Source organism: Centropristis striata, chromosome 18 (assembly GCF_030273125.1).
Source record: "Centropristis striata isolate RG_2023a ecotype Rhode Island chromosome 18, C.striata_1.0, whole genome shotgun sequence".
In the NCBI taxonomy this organism is placed as follows: domain Eukaryota; kingdom Metazoa; phylum Chordata; class Actinopteri; order Perciformes; family Serranidae; genus Centropristis; species Centropristis striata.
Genome location: NC_081534.1, coordinates 27,985,604 through 28,000,962, shown reverse-complemented (window position 1 = coordinate 28,000,962; position 15,359 = coordinate 27,985,604). Strand labels below are relative to the sequence as shown.

At 36.1% G+C, this 15,359-nt stretch overlaps 1 protein-coding gene across 1 annotated transcript in view; it reads right to left on the bottom strand.

The window, feature by feature from the left end:
* The window catches only part of man1a1 (mannosidase, alpha, class 1A, member 1), a 240,702-nt gene that overhangs the window by 30,809 nt on the left and 194,534 nt on the right, over window positions 1–15,359 (bottom strand). Inside the window, exons 6-7 of the mRNA XM_059356154.1 lie at window positions 9,112–9,235; window positions 7,782–7,875 (exon numbers count right to left, since the gene is read on the bottom strand). Of these exons, the coding sequence (XP_059212137.1) occupies window positions 7,782–7,875; window positions 9,112–9,235 (218 nt within the window). The remainder of the gene's footprint in view (window positions 1–7,781; window positions 7,876–9,111; window positions 9,236–15,359) is intronic.

Below are 15,359 nucleotides of genomic sequence, written 5' to 3'. Positions count from 1 at the left end.
ATTAATGGAGACCTAACATGATGACACAATTACCCTAAAAATAACGGTAATATTCAGTCTAAATGACAGTTTTTGCTGATATTTACATTTAAATTTACAGTAGTAAACCCACTCACTGTATTTTTTACGGTGAAGTTCTGGCAACCAAAGCTGCTGGTATTTTACCGTAAATTAAACAAATTATTTTTTACAGTGTACCGCTCGAGCCAGAGAGATGACACACGCTAAAGCAACATTACTTAGTTAGTTTCATACCAATTAATCAATTGGAGGCATAACGTGATCATTTATATGAGTATTTAATGTGACATTTTTATATTAAAAGTCACAATTCCTATTGATAATAATCTTGGAGATTTTCATAAATGTCTGTTAAGTTGCTATCTATTGCCAAAGGAGGTAAGACAGTAGTGAGCCACAAGCTCTTGCATTTGCAGTATTTTTTAACAACAAACAGTGTATAAATGGTTACTTTAGCAGAACAAAAGAATAAAACAGCGGGACTACAGACGATGAAACCTCAAAATGTTCCGTTTTCTATCACATTAAGAAGAAAAAGGCAGCAAATCTGCAGAAAAATGCCATTTGTTATGGGAGTGCAAACTGCTAACGGCTGCTAATTCTAGCTGAATCAGGAGTGATGCTCCTGTCCTGCAAAGAACTGGAGCCAGGTGAGCTGGCAACTGGTCCCAAATCAGCAGCTTCTAAAGACATTTTGGCAGACCCAAAGGAAAATGTGAAGAGAAAAAAAGTGAGGCTGCCGGACAAATTAGCCGGCTTGCTATGTTGTGTGTTGTTGCATTAGGATGATGTTTGGTTTTGTTTGCAAAGTTGTCCACTCTGTTGGTCGATATGCTCTCGTCCAACCAAATTCTCAATGGCCGGACAATTGCTGGTGTTACTTTAATAAGGCTTTGTATCCTTCAAAGCATTTTTTCCCCAGTAGAAAACACCGGGCGCTCGTCTGAAAACACCCATCTGGGAGCTGGAGGCAAAGTGCCTTTTCAGACCTGCTGCTGGTTTTTGTGGCCAGCAGTATTCATTTCTCCTCCATTGTTGTTGTGTTCTTAGCGACATTTGTCCAAGCCGTTGTCCACTGTGATTGAACGGCTGGGTGTCAGTGACGAACACCAGCAGCAGCAACATTTCACCAAAAGTAGAACACTTTTCATGCTCTCTGTGACCACAAATAAACACCAAACTTGCATTGCTCCATGCAGAATAGATGCTCAGCACCTTGTCACACTGCTGGTGTTTGTAGCATCGTGTAAATAAGTGGCACTTCTATTGCAAATAACTTAATATAATAAATGCTTGCATCAGAAGAAGAGCAGGTTAAATTTCAGTCAACCATGATTTTCCCATGCAACTGAAGATGCGCTACATCACGAAAAAAAAAATCTATGTATTGTTGCCTAAAAATAGAGTCGTCTGATCCTAAAAGTCATGGAAACTAATTAAAAATGCATGTATAAACACATTTCGAATACATATTTTGAAGCAGAGAGAGGGTGGAAACTATGACTCAGCAGATCCTTTACGTGGCAACATAACAGCTGTTCGGATAAAAGTGAAAAAAGGTATTATATGTAAGAACAGTGCACAGGGTAAGCATTTCTGTCGCTGTGGTGGAAAAATATTTTTTAGACACATCAGGCTGCAAACATCCCTCGGTCATAATTTATTTAACAAATGCATTCCCATCACTATTGCGTAATTTCTTTTTAGATGAAAAGCCCTTCTCTGACTAGGGTTTTATTTTTCTGTTGAAACTTGCTGTTTTCTATTCAGTATTCTTAATTGAATATGTCATCATTTGCATAAAATACTTGGATGAAAACACAGCCAGTGGCTCTGGTTAAGAGTGTCAGCTAAATGCCAACAATTATAACTGTGGATGTGCTTTCAGTAGCTTTATTTAATCTTTTTATGCATCAGATAATAAAAGCAAGTAGACCAGAGGTGCAGGTCCATATTTAACCATCACAGATACTAACAGCTCTCCAATCAAGAGCTGGGTGTCGAAAACAATGCCAGACAGAACTCTAATAATATCTGAAGCTTCTAGTGGGTTTAGAAAACTGGATCAAAGGTTTCTAATTTAACGGCACAACTTTCTTGTGAAAATCAAGAGAAGTATGACCTGATTTAATGCAGATCAGTGATTGGCCTGAACAAACACGACACCTTTACAACGTGACATGAGTACTTAAGCATATTAAGCATGAAAACTTATTAAGTTTAATCCATTTCAAAATGCACGCAAGCTGGAAGTCTCAGCAGATCCTAACAACTTTGGAGACTCTGCTCAGCTTTTCTGATGATTTTCAATTTCCTTTTCCACCTCTGCATGGTCCCTTATCTCCTATTGATTCAAACACCACAGTCTCACAACACTAAATTACAAAGAACATGACGTTCTGGACTATTTTGTATGCAAAATACTGTTTCAAACAAAGTCAGTTTTTTAATCTGTTTTTTGGTCTAATTTGCCTAATCTCTGCAGTTCTTGGTAGGTGGCAGTAATGAGAACACAGCAGGCCAAAGGATCATTTTACTGATGTTCCTCTTTTTGTGTTTAGGTCCTGGGGCTCCATTATTCCTGGCACTATTTGAGGGGAAAAGCCCACTAAAGGTACTGCAAAATGAACTTTTATTTGACAGGTGATCAGAAATATTACTTGCATGTTAGTTTGTCCAAATATTAAAAGGACTAATTTTACTTTTTTTTTTACATGCTTATTTGTTTTCTTGCCGAGTTAAGCTGCATTAACAACAAATCAGTTGGTGTTGCGGCAGGGTTGTGTCACCAGAAGTAAGCCTGAACCGGTGCTTGAGAAAAGGAGATAGTGACCGAGCAAGAGGCCGCCAGACGAGAGCAAATCTCAGACAGACTTTTAGAGAGATTTGTTAAATAAAAGACTGCAGACAGACACCAAGTTGGACTTCTTGTTGTTATAACAGTAAGTAATATTAGCTGACTTGCTATGTCTTGTGTTGTTGCACTTGATGTTCAGCTGTGTTAGCAAAGTTGTCAACTAGTTTTTGATCAGAACTATTGTAGTCAAAACAAATGCAAGCCTAAAAAAGTGAAATGCACTTAGAAACAGTAGGTGTGCTTTAACTGTACGGTCAATATTTTGTTGTTTAAAAATGTAAAAACAATAGTTATTGGGGGTTTATGTGCTGAACTATTATCCTATCTGGGAGCAGTGACTTTCTGTAATCAGTGCTACTTGTCTCCTGGTTATAGCTTCATATTTACCACACGGACAAAGTTGCGTCCATTTCATCTTACTGTGCAAAAAGCAAATAAGTGTATTTTTTTCAAAAAGCACAGCTGTTCCTTTAAGAACTTGAACATTTGATATAGAAGCTAAAGAATATAGGCTTGCTATGTCTTGTGTTGTTGCACTTGATGTTGTGTTAGCAAAGTTGTCAACTAGTTTTTGATCAGAACTATTGTAGTCAAAACAAATGCATGCCTAAAAAAGTAAAATGCACTTAGAAATAGTAGGTGTACTTTAACTACGGTCAATATTTTGTTGTTTAAAAACGTAAAAACAATAGTTATTGGGGGGGTATGTGCTGAACTATTTCTTATCTGGGAGCTTTGACTTTCTGTAATCAGTGCTACTTGTCTCCTGGTTATAGCTTCATATTTACCACAGAGACAGAAAATGTTGTGTCCATCATGTCACCTAATTCTGTGCAAAAAGCAAATGAGTGTATTTTTCAAAAAGGTCACACAGCTGTTCCTTTAAGAACCTGATAATTTGACATAGAAGCTACATTGAGGCTTGTCACTTTGAGTTTCTTCTGAAGCTGAATTTCTGCTCTCTAGTGGTCAAAAATGACTTAAAGCTGCTTTAAAAATGGGCTGAAAAATTGATTTTGATATCCAGTCCTTCTCCTGCCTCTTGACAGTGTCACTTTCTATCCATATCTGGCAGTTTTTTTCCGATATATGATAAGTGGCATCTTCTCTTTCATATCTGTATCTTTCTGTTCTTCTCATTTCCTCCTAAACATCCACATTCTCTCCTCTTCCTCACGTCTCTATCATTATCACCATCACCTGTTCAGCTACACCCTTTGAAGAGACTGATAATCAATTTAAAATAACACACTTTTACCACAACCTGTCAGGTAGGCAGACAGGTGATGTGAAGGTGAGAGTATGAAAATACGTGATAGGGACACAGGTGAAATAGAGGGTTGCGGGAATGTAAAAAGAGTCAACAAGGTTCAGATGGAAAGAGACGATGAGAGAGAAAAGGAAGTAAAGAGGAAACACGAGTCGTTCAGCACCACTGCTAGAACAATATCAAATAAATCATTACATCCGTTTTCTTTCTTTCTTTTCTGCACATTTTTTCATATAATTTGCACTCTGCACATTCTTCACTTAATTTGCACTAAGTTGTATATAGTATATAGCAGAGGTGTCAAACTCTGGCCCGTGGGCCAAATTTGGCCCGCAGTATAATTATATTTGGCCCGCGAGTAAATACCAAATGACAACCAGAGCTGGCCTGCCGGTATTATACAGCACAAATAATACTACGAATCCCAGAATGCTCTGCTGGTGTTTTGGCTTGAACACAGTAGATCAGTGTGTAGCAAACTGAGCAACAATTAAAGTTGTCTTTATGCACTTTTTCTTGCAATAGTCCAAGGCATGGGCTTGAATGGTTGCACATGCATTGAAGGATATTATTATTAGTCATTTGGTTTATTATTGTTATTTTATTCTTACATTTATTTTTAGCCTGTGGAAAAAGATTACTGTTAAATTTAAATTTAAAGAAGGCCGCATATAAAATAAAGGGACATACGATTTTTCTTAAAATTTTATTTAAGAAATGAATGCCATTGATGTGTTTGTTTGTTTTATTTGATATTCGATTTTGCATGTTTGCTATATTAAGTTATATCAAGCTTTGCTTGTTCCATTTCGTTTGAACTTGTTCAGGTCAATTTTTTCAATAAATATCAATGTTGGCCCGCGACTTTGTCCAAGTTTTAAAGTTTTGGCCCACTGTGTATTTGAGTTTGAAACCCCTGGTATATAGTATATTGTTAAATGTCTTTTTCTTAGATTGTTTATGTTTAATCTTTATCTTAAAAGGGAAATAATTTTGTGTGAAAATGTTGTGGTCGGCTGTAACAAAGAAATTTCCCCGCTGTGGGATTAATAAAGTCAAATCTAATCTATCTAAATTAATCTTGTTATGCATTCAATTAAAAACTGTAGGGTCAGTTTTTTTAAAATCATACATTACATCAATATCTAAAAGCATTTTAAGAAGAAATACTACCTTTTTACTACAATTTTAACAAATGTTCATATTTTAGATTTAAAGTTAGTTATGTTAGTTATTAAAAAAGCACTTTTTATACCAAATCAATTAAATAAAAACAATAGAATGATGAAATATAGAACGAGAGGGATAAGAAAAAGTTCAAAGAAAAAATTGGACTATAAATAATAAAAAAATTATCATAGTTTTTGCATAACTGTTGCTCTGAAATAAAGTCGGAGCAATCAGTCGACTGATTGATTGATTGATGGATGGACAAAAAAAAAAAAAAAAAAAAAAAAATCTTATGATAATTGACTAACTGTGAAAGTAACTTTTCTGAACATCTCTGGGTTTTGGACAGCAGATAGAATTTTTTTTGACAATTTTCTGATATTTTATATAGTTAATTAATCGATTACTCAAGAAAATAATCAGACGGATTCATTCATAATAAAATATTAACTTTTTTCACATTCAAATTGCAAAGACGGACGGACGGAGAGATTTCCATTATAATCCAAAATAAATCAAATTATTTATGAGAGAAGACAAAGAAAAACAAGCCGATATTCATTCATTGTTATTAAGGAGCTCTACTGCATAACTGTGACAGGAGATAATTATCGTACAATACTTAGAAGTAAGTTCATCACTCATAAATTCTAAAATCTGAGTGATTCCGAGTGAGGTGATCGTAATATCAGAAGGATATTTTGCATTCCAGGTTATTGTCGGTGCAAATTACAGGTGTGAAACAGTTTTCTTTAAAAGAGCAGCATAAAGTGCATTGCAGTAATCCCGACAAGTGGTAATTTGCATGCATTAGTGTTTCGGCGTCATCTCCGGGAAGAAAAGGTCGGACCTCGGTGACATTCTTCAAGTGATAAATGCAAATTTTATTAATGTTTCTGATATCAGTCTCAAAGTCCAGGTTACTATTAACCCCAAGATTTCAGCCTGTGACTTTTTATTTTAATTATACAGAATTTTCACATCTTTTCCCTCTGTGTTTGATCTCTTTTCTTCTGTACGAAACAGTGAGTAAGCCTTTCATTTGTGTCTGCAGAAACCTACAAGATGTCCAGAACAGTGAGAGGTAATGTTCATGTTTACTCGCTCTTTAACCAGTAAAAGACCAAAAAACAGGAGAAAATAAACCTTTTTTTTACTGCCAGTCCACATTAACCCATTTAAGGCGAGAAAGCATTACCACATTTCTACCATTAAAACCGGGGGCAACGTTGCGTTATTCTACCATAAAAGCTGGGAAAGTGGATACGTAGTTTTGTAGTATTTGTAGTATTTGTAGTTTTTTACACCTATTTTCAGTCTCTTGGCCAATGAAATGCATCAGAATACATGTGGGAGTGTCGCAATGCAACAAGTTGATTTAAAAAACAAAACAAAAAAAACAACAACTTTATTGAAGGTTTGGACAAATAAACTCAACTTCTCATTAAAGCCACATTTAGGTATAAGCTCTCAAATACTTTATGAATTTCATTTCTATCTGCTACAGAGGCTGATAAATGAAGCGTTGACACTTCTGTTGAATTTCCAGAAAAACTTTGAGTTTTAGGGGGTTATTTTAAAATCGCCCAGAGGTTTTAAAGGCATTTTTTTCCCAGGCGTTTTAGGCATAAATGGGTTAATAGCAGCTCCAAGGAGTATCTTAAAAATTCTGACAACTTAAACCCCCTTTAATGCTGACTCAGCAACTGGAAAATTAAGTCCCTAGAAGAAAAGTGGGAGCACCTATGACCGTGTTCAACGCGCATGTGTCCACGAAAAGATTAGATTTAGATTAGCTTTAGGTTTGACTTTATTAATCCCACAGCAGGGACATTTCTTTGTTACAGCCGACCACACAAATTTCACACAAAATTTAAGACAAAGATAAAAAATAACAATCCAAGAAAAAGACATTTAACAATATACAATATACTATATACAACTTAGTGCAAATGCAGAGTGCAAATTATATGCAAAAATGTGCAGAAGAGAAAGAAAGAAAACTACAACAGACATGAGGAGAAATGCTTTTCTGGCACAGCATCTGAGAGTTCTGACACTCAGGTGCTGCCTGATGACCTTCAGGTTTTAAGGGGTTATTTTAAAATCGCCCAGAGGTTTTACAGGCATTTTCCCCAGGCGTTTTAGGCCTTAATGGGTTAATAGCAAGTCCAAGGAGTATCTTAAAAAATTCTGACAACTTAAACCCCCTTTAATGCTGACTCAGCAACTGGAAAATTAAGTCCCTCGAAGAAAAGCGGGAGCACCTATGACCGTGTTCAACGCGCATGTGTCCACGAATATAAGAAAACATGAGGAGAAATGCTTTTCTGGCACAGCATCTGAGAGTTCTGACACTCAGGTGCTGCCTGATGGCCAAGCACTGTACAAGCAGGAAATGAAGAAGAAAGGCAAGAAAGAAAAAACTGGAAGGGATGTGATAGAGAGGCGAGGAGGACTCACGTTGGCCCCACTGGCCGCTGTTGGGGTTCAGGTAGTTGGGGTAGAGCCCCTGAGGTTTGTCCAGGCGGTTTAGGACTTTCCGGATGTTCATGACCTGAAGGATTAAAGGAAATAAAGCAACAAGTAAAGGCCAAGTCAAACACCACAAGTGAAAATACAACAGTGTTGCTCCCACTGATTATTTCCATTATCTAAACCGATAGATAGATAGATAGATAGATAGATAGATAGATAGATAGATAGATAGATAGATAGATAGATAGATAGATAGATAGATAGATAGATAGATAGATAGATAGATAGATAGATAGATAGATAGTACAGTATATAATATATAATATAATATGTGATAATAAATAGTAACAATATAAAATAAAATAGAATAAAAATAAATAAAAAAATTATAAATAAAATAATATGATATATAATATATAATAATAGTAATAGTAATAACAATAATAAGTAAGGCCAGTATAATAATAGTAGCAGTATATTACAGTATATAGTTATAATAGTAATGGCAGCAACAGTATATAATAATAATAATAATAATAATAATAATAATAATAATAATAATAACAATGTGTCATGCGTAGATTTAGTGCATTTCTGTAATGAAATACATTACAGATCATGCAACATGTCTTGTTTTGTTAATGCAAAACCCAAAGATATTCAGTTGCATTTGATATTAAATGGAAAAAAAAGCAAGAACTCTACATACAGTCATGGAAAAATTATTAGACCAACCTTGTTTTCTTCATTGCATTTTTTCATTTTAATGCCTGGTACAACTAAAGGTACATTTGTTTGGACAAATATAATGATAACAACAACAATAGCTCATAAGAGTTTACTTTAAGAGCTGATATCTAGACATTTTCCATGGTTTTCTTGATAATAACCAAAATAATCATCAAGAAAATGTTGTTGTTATCATGATATTTGTCCAAACAAGTGTACCTTAAGTTGTACCAGGCATGGTCAAATTTTTTTTCCATGATTCTATGAGTGGCTGAAAACAGCATTTTAGCATTAAAAACTGACTTTTTCTGCCTGGTCATTACAGCTCTAAAATACAGCATGCAAAGAGGTGCAACACTGACAAGACAGAACCTGTTACATAAATGTGACATAATAAATATCTCCATGGAGAAATAATAAGCTGTGAAGAGTCTACTTTGCACTGCAGTTATTTCTGCTTCCAGGGAAACACCTCTCCAAGTTCTCTGACACTTTTTAAAAGAGTGCAGGTGGAAATCCTGAGCAAATGCAGCCATTAACTGTGAAAAAAAAGTCATATCATCTCTTTCTCGTGTGTGCCTGTTACCTTCTGTGCAAACTCAGGGTTCCCCGAGAGTTTGCTGAGGTGCATGAACTCCAGGTGCAGGGTGCCGTACTCTGCCAGAATGCTGCTGCCGCCTGACGCCCAGGGCCAGTTCCTCCCTATACCACTGGACAGAGGAGATAAAAAGAGAGGGTTTAACCCTTAATAGGGCACTCATTGAAATACTTTTACAAATTCCAAATTTCAACCCTAGAGAATATTGGAGGATATTACATACTGCCAGAATGTGTAAAAAAAAACATACGGACCCGGGGGAGGGGGGTAATATTTTGAGAAAAAAGTTTACAAGATCAAAGTGGCAAATCTACGAGAAAAAAATGATTTAAAGTGGTGAATCTGCAAGAAAGATGTTTTTTCTTTTCCACTTTTTTTTTCCTAAATCTGCGACTTTTTTTCGCGCAGATTTGCCACTTTAAATCTCATAAATCTGCACATTTTTTTCTCGTAGATTTGCCACTTTGATCTTGTAAACTTTTTTATCTGCGACTTCTGTCATTGAAGAATAACTCTGTTTGTACGACTGTTTCCTGCAGATTTTTTTTCTTAATTTTCATTTTTACATTGAAAACATACGGACCCGGGGGAGGGGGATAATATTTTGAGAAATAAGTTTAAGAGATTAAAGATGCAAATCTAAGAGAAAAAAATACGCAGATTTATGAGATTTAAAGTAGTGAATCTGCAAGAAATTTTTTTTTTCTTTTCCACTTTTTTTGTGTGAATCTGCTACTTTTTTCGCGCAGATTTGCCACTTTGAACTAGTAAATTTGCAACTTTTGTCATTGAAGAATAACTCTGTTTGTAAGACTGTTTCCTGCAGATTTTTTTTCTTAATTTTTCATTTTTACATTGAAAACATACGGACCCGGGGGAAGGGGGTAATATTTTGAGAAATAAATTTACGAGATTAAAGTGGCAAATCTACGAGAAAAAAATACGCAGATTAATGAGATTTAAAGTGGTGAATCTGCTAGAAAAATGTTTTTTCTTTTCCACTTTTTTCTCGTAAATCTGCTACTTTTTTTGCACAGATTTGCCACTTTAAATCTCTTAAATCTGCGACTTCTGTTATTGAAGAATAACAGAAGTCAAACGTACAAACATCTGTTTGTACGACTGTTTCCTGCAGATTTTTTTTCTTAATTTTTCATTTTAACATTGGAGGTCAAGGTCAATAAAGTTAATATTATTATATTATGATCATACTGATTGGTCAGATATCATGTTGATCTTTGCTGATTAGCTGGAAGAAAAATCCATGTGGTTCTACGACCAAACAGAGAGACATGGGGACCTCATTTAGATATACACTGAAGTTACCAAATATAGTTCTTCGCCCGATAAAGGGTTAAAACACAAAAGCACAGCTGCTGGGTGAAAAGGCTGCAGAATGTTTCTATATAGTTCACTAAGTGATCTGACATCTTGTCAGCCTCGAGCAGAACCACGTTAACTTGTTTTAACTTGTGTATGTTTTGTATTAAACCGCACTAATACCCACGAGTGCTTTGTTTGCAAAGACGCAAAAATACACCATGAGTCATATTGGAAAAGCAATTCATCAGCACACAGAGAACCTGCCTGTCTTGATATTAAAGTGACAGCTGAAAAGAGGCGATAAATCCTCAAAGCTTAAGACCCTGAGTGACTCAGCAGCAGTCATACTTTAAATTGTGAAGACTGCTAAAATGTTTCTTTGATTTACATGTTAGTTTAGAAAGTCGTAGACTTTTCAATTCTGGCCAAATGAGGTTGTGTATGAAAGTGGGATGTACAATGAGGTGTAATACTCTTATTGCGTAGTGTTAATATACAAAGTGTATATTGGGTAATACATGGATGTATAGTTTTAGTTTTAGTTTTTTGTAATGGGGTATTTGTTGGGTGGGAGATTAAAAGAGGTCACATTTAATTTTGCTTTGTCTGCTTTGTCTGATCCATCTTCATTATGTATGAAAAAAGTTGACAAAGACGAAAATGAAGGACATTTTCACTATCATTTTAGTTAGTTTTGTAACCACACAATACAGTTTCAGTTGATTAATTAATAATCTTTTTTTCCAAACATAAACCTAATTGTAACCCGAACCCTTAAAATAAAGTCTGAAATCTCAAAAAAGCCTTAAAAGAAGTGAGGACCGGCTGAAATGTCCTCACTCTGTTAAAACATGTTCCGGTCCTCACTATGTAGGAAGTACAAGAACACACACACACACACACAGACACACAGACACAGACACACACACAGACACACACACACACACACACACACACACACACACACACACACACACACACACACACTTCTTGCTTTTTAGATGGATAGATTTTCAAATTCCTAAAAATGGAAACCGACTGAGTTACATTAATGACACTAAAAGCCAACTTCACACTCCATCTGTCAGATTTATGGGAGCGTTTGTTTAGTTTTTTCCACACAGCTGACTTTGGCAGCAGCTCTTACCCCTGCTCGGTCAATCCGAGCTCACGGACCCCGCCCTCTCCCCTGTAGAGACGATACCTCGACTTTCAGGCCATATGTGAACGCTACCAACCTCTGGCATGCTTGACAAGGACAGAAGAGCGAGCTACGGGGTGTATGTGTGTGTGTTGGATCATTAGAGCCGCTGACAGATCACTTCCAGGCTCGGGACTGATGACTCTGGTGGCGATGCGTCAAGTAACTACTCATGAATACATATTAACAATTCACCGCACCGTGAAACACACGCCATGCACTACAACAAGTACGTGTGGACATGAGATTCACACACACACACGCAGGAGACATCCGGTAAATGAGAAAAAGGAGCAGGAGAAGGAGTGTGGATTGGGAGAGGTGACACACACACACACACACACACACATACATACATGTCTTTAATAGTTGTGAGGACCACCACTTCCCCTAGCCCAACACACACATTTCAGGGTTTACCATCTCTGTTAGGACCTTCCCTGAAATTCATACAGATGATTAATTAAGGCCTTTAGAGGCTATCCTAGCATTTTCTTTGTGAGGACTGGGAAAAATGTCCTCACAACTACAAATGTCCTCACAATGTTGGTATTCTGCCAAGGGTTGGTCCTCACAACTATATGAAGACACACACACACACACACACACACACACACACACACACACACACACACACACACACACACACACACACACACACACACACACACACACACACACACACACACACACACACACGTATCTCTTCAAAGAGGTGGATGAACATACTAATTATCGCCCCCTTCAACTCATCATGCTGCACAAGCCATAATTTGTTTCCCATTACACCATGGATTTAATCAAGTCAACCAGAAACAGAGAGGACCACTGCAGCATCAGGCAGAGAGACAGAGATCGGGGTCGCAGCACGACATGGCGAGGGGAAACCACAGCACTGGGGACCTGATTTAGTTAGATATTAAATTAGGACATTACCTGCACACAATCTTAATTGAGTGTTAACTTAAAGGAACACTTCACCACCAATGTGGTCATTTGTAGGGTTGTCACGATACTGAAATTGTCAACTCGATACCGATACTCAGGAAAATATTTGATACTCGATACCATTTTCGATACCACAAGGATAAAAACAAAGACCCCAAAATTTAAAATATTTTTTTTAACAAGAAAAATGCAACATGTAAAAATGAACAGAAGCACAGCTTAAATATTTATAATAAAAAACAGTTGATGAAATATGATAACAAGCTTCAGGTCTGAGGTAGTGCAAAAAATAAATAAATACAATAAACAATAACAATTACAACAATATTTTGAGGTTGTATGCTGTGCACAATATTAGGCAAGCTTGATAAAAAAATAACAATAACTTAACTTAAGTGTTCCTTCCTTTGCTATGCTTTACACACATAACAATATCGATACTTTTGAAAATGAGTATCGTATCCTGATACAACGTTTTAGTATCAATACTTTTTTGAGTATCGATACTTTTGACAACCCTAATCATTTGTATGTCACTGTTGCCTTAACCCTCTGGAGTCCATCTATTTATTGAAAATACACGTTTTATGTACAGTAATAACTAAGCCGGGTGAGGCAGCTTGTAGTTATTCTGCTCCTCACCTGTGGAACAAACTACCTGTAGATCTGAGGTCAGCTCCTTTAGATCAGGACTAAAAACACTATTGTTTACTGCAGCGTACTCTTAACTTTAACACTTATCTGCTCTACTCTACTGCCCTTACTTTTTAGCTACGCAATGTTTGACTTGTGCTTTTTATTATTTTATCTCTTTTTTTTTATCCTGCTGTATCTTATTTGATCTTATTTGTATTTTAATTTCCATTTCCCTGTTTTAATTGACAGTTTTTACTGTTTTCAATTGTGTCTTGCTGTTTTTAATGTGCATGTAAAGCACTTTGAATTAGCTTGTGTTGAATTGCGCTGTACAAATAAACTTGCCTTGCCTTTATTTATATATGATATGTAGACAAGCTGAGAAAGCCAGTTGAAAGTGCAATCATAGGAGCTTTCACAGTGTGCCATTTATGTTTCTAGACCATTTTTAAAATGTGAATTTTCTTTCTACAATAAAAACTGTTACTATTTTTATTTACATGCAAATAGCCTGTTTTTAGTTTTATTATTTAGTATTTTTTCTGCTGTTTTTCTGTGTATAAATGGTAAAAAAAAAGAAAAACTTGGATTGGAAATCTCAAAATCTCCTTCTTCAGAGGTTTAAATTTGTGTTTTTCCTTTATGCCTTTCATAGTGAACGAGGAATCCGAAAACAGAGAAGATTCTTTTTGAATTGACGTAAATTGGTACTGTTCGCAAACTTGCATACAACTCTTGCAGTATTATCTAAGTCACATTTATCCATTTGTAAGCACCGTACTTCCCAAACATGCATTTTTGCTTATTCAAAACACTTATGTGGTGTCTTGTGCAAGTCTAAACTAAACTTGCAAGCATGAGACAGTTTATATGGTAGTGTTTAACCCGTCAGAAGATTCTAAGGATCTAAGGAATCAATTTATACTAACCATGTCATGATATCCTGCTGGTGAGGTGGCAAAATAACACTCCAAACTTTAGGCTTATTTTTAACAAGAGAAAAACTGATATGGTCCTTTTCAAAGGGGTCCCTTGACCTCTGACCTCAAGATATCTGCATGAAAATAGGTTCTATGGATACCCATGAGTCTCCTCGTTACATTCATTCGTTTGGGAAATAAAACATGCATACTATTTCTGCACACTGGACTCCCTAAACAGTCTCGGAATTGCGTAAATTGGATATCACTGGAAAGCTGAGACTCTTGTGCGAAGTCCCCATAGTAGACATTTCATTGCAGTGAGAGCATATTTTGAAACTTGACTTCACTGTATTAAATGAGCTGCTGTGACCTCTAGAATAATCACAGCCTCATGAAACTTTACAACTACAAACTAGAGACCTAGAGCATTCAGAGGATGTATAACTTCCCTATGTATATTGCCAATAAGGGAGTTCCTCAGCAGTTCACAGAATAGAATTGTACTTGCCATCTAATTCTTACAGAAGTTCATGCCAATCCCATGCAGTTTGGGAAAGAAACCATGCATAATATTTCTGCATAGTGGGCTCCCTAAACAGTCTCAGCATTGCATAAATTGGGTATTCCTGGAAAGATATTCATGTGTGATGATGTCAGTCCCCATAGTAGAACTTTTATAACAGTGAGACTGTTATATTTAACTTGACTTTACTGTATAAAATGAGCTACTGTGACCTCTAGGATAATCACAGCTAGAGCATTCAGAGGATGTATAATGTATATGCATATTGATCCTATGTGTATTGACAATAAGGGAGTTCCTAAGCAGTTTACAGAATGGAAGTACTGGCCATCCATTTGCTGAAAAATGCAATTCTTACAGAAGTCTCCAAAATCCCAAAAGTTTCAAATCACAGCATGCATGCAGTGTTTTGGAGGGATTTTTTAAATATCATTTATATCAACTCTCAAATGGTAAAAATTTAGCATCAAATCTATTTAACAAATGGTACCAACACCAACATTGCAGCAACAACATATGGGGCATAATTGAGCATAATAATGGCCTTCATATACTCATATTGTAATGTTTCATTTCTCGTATGTCGCCGCTGAGATGTTGGGAAGCTACCATGCAAATTTCATTGTATTTTTTTGTCCTATGACAACAAAACGTCTTAATCTTAATCTAAACTGGGGCTATC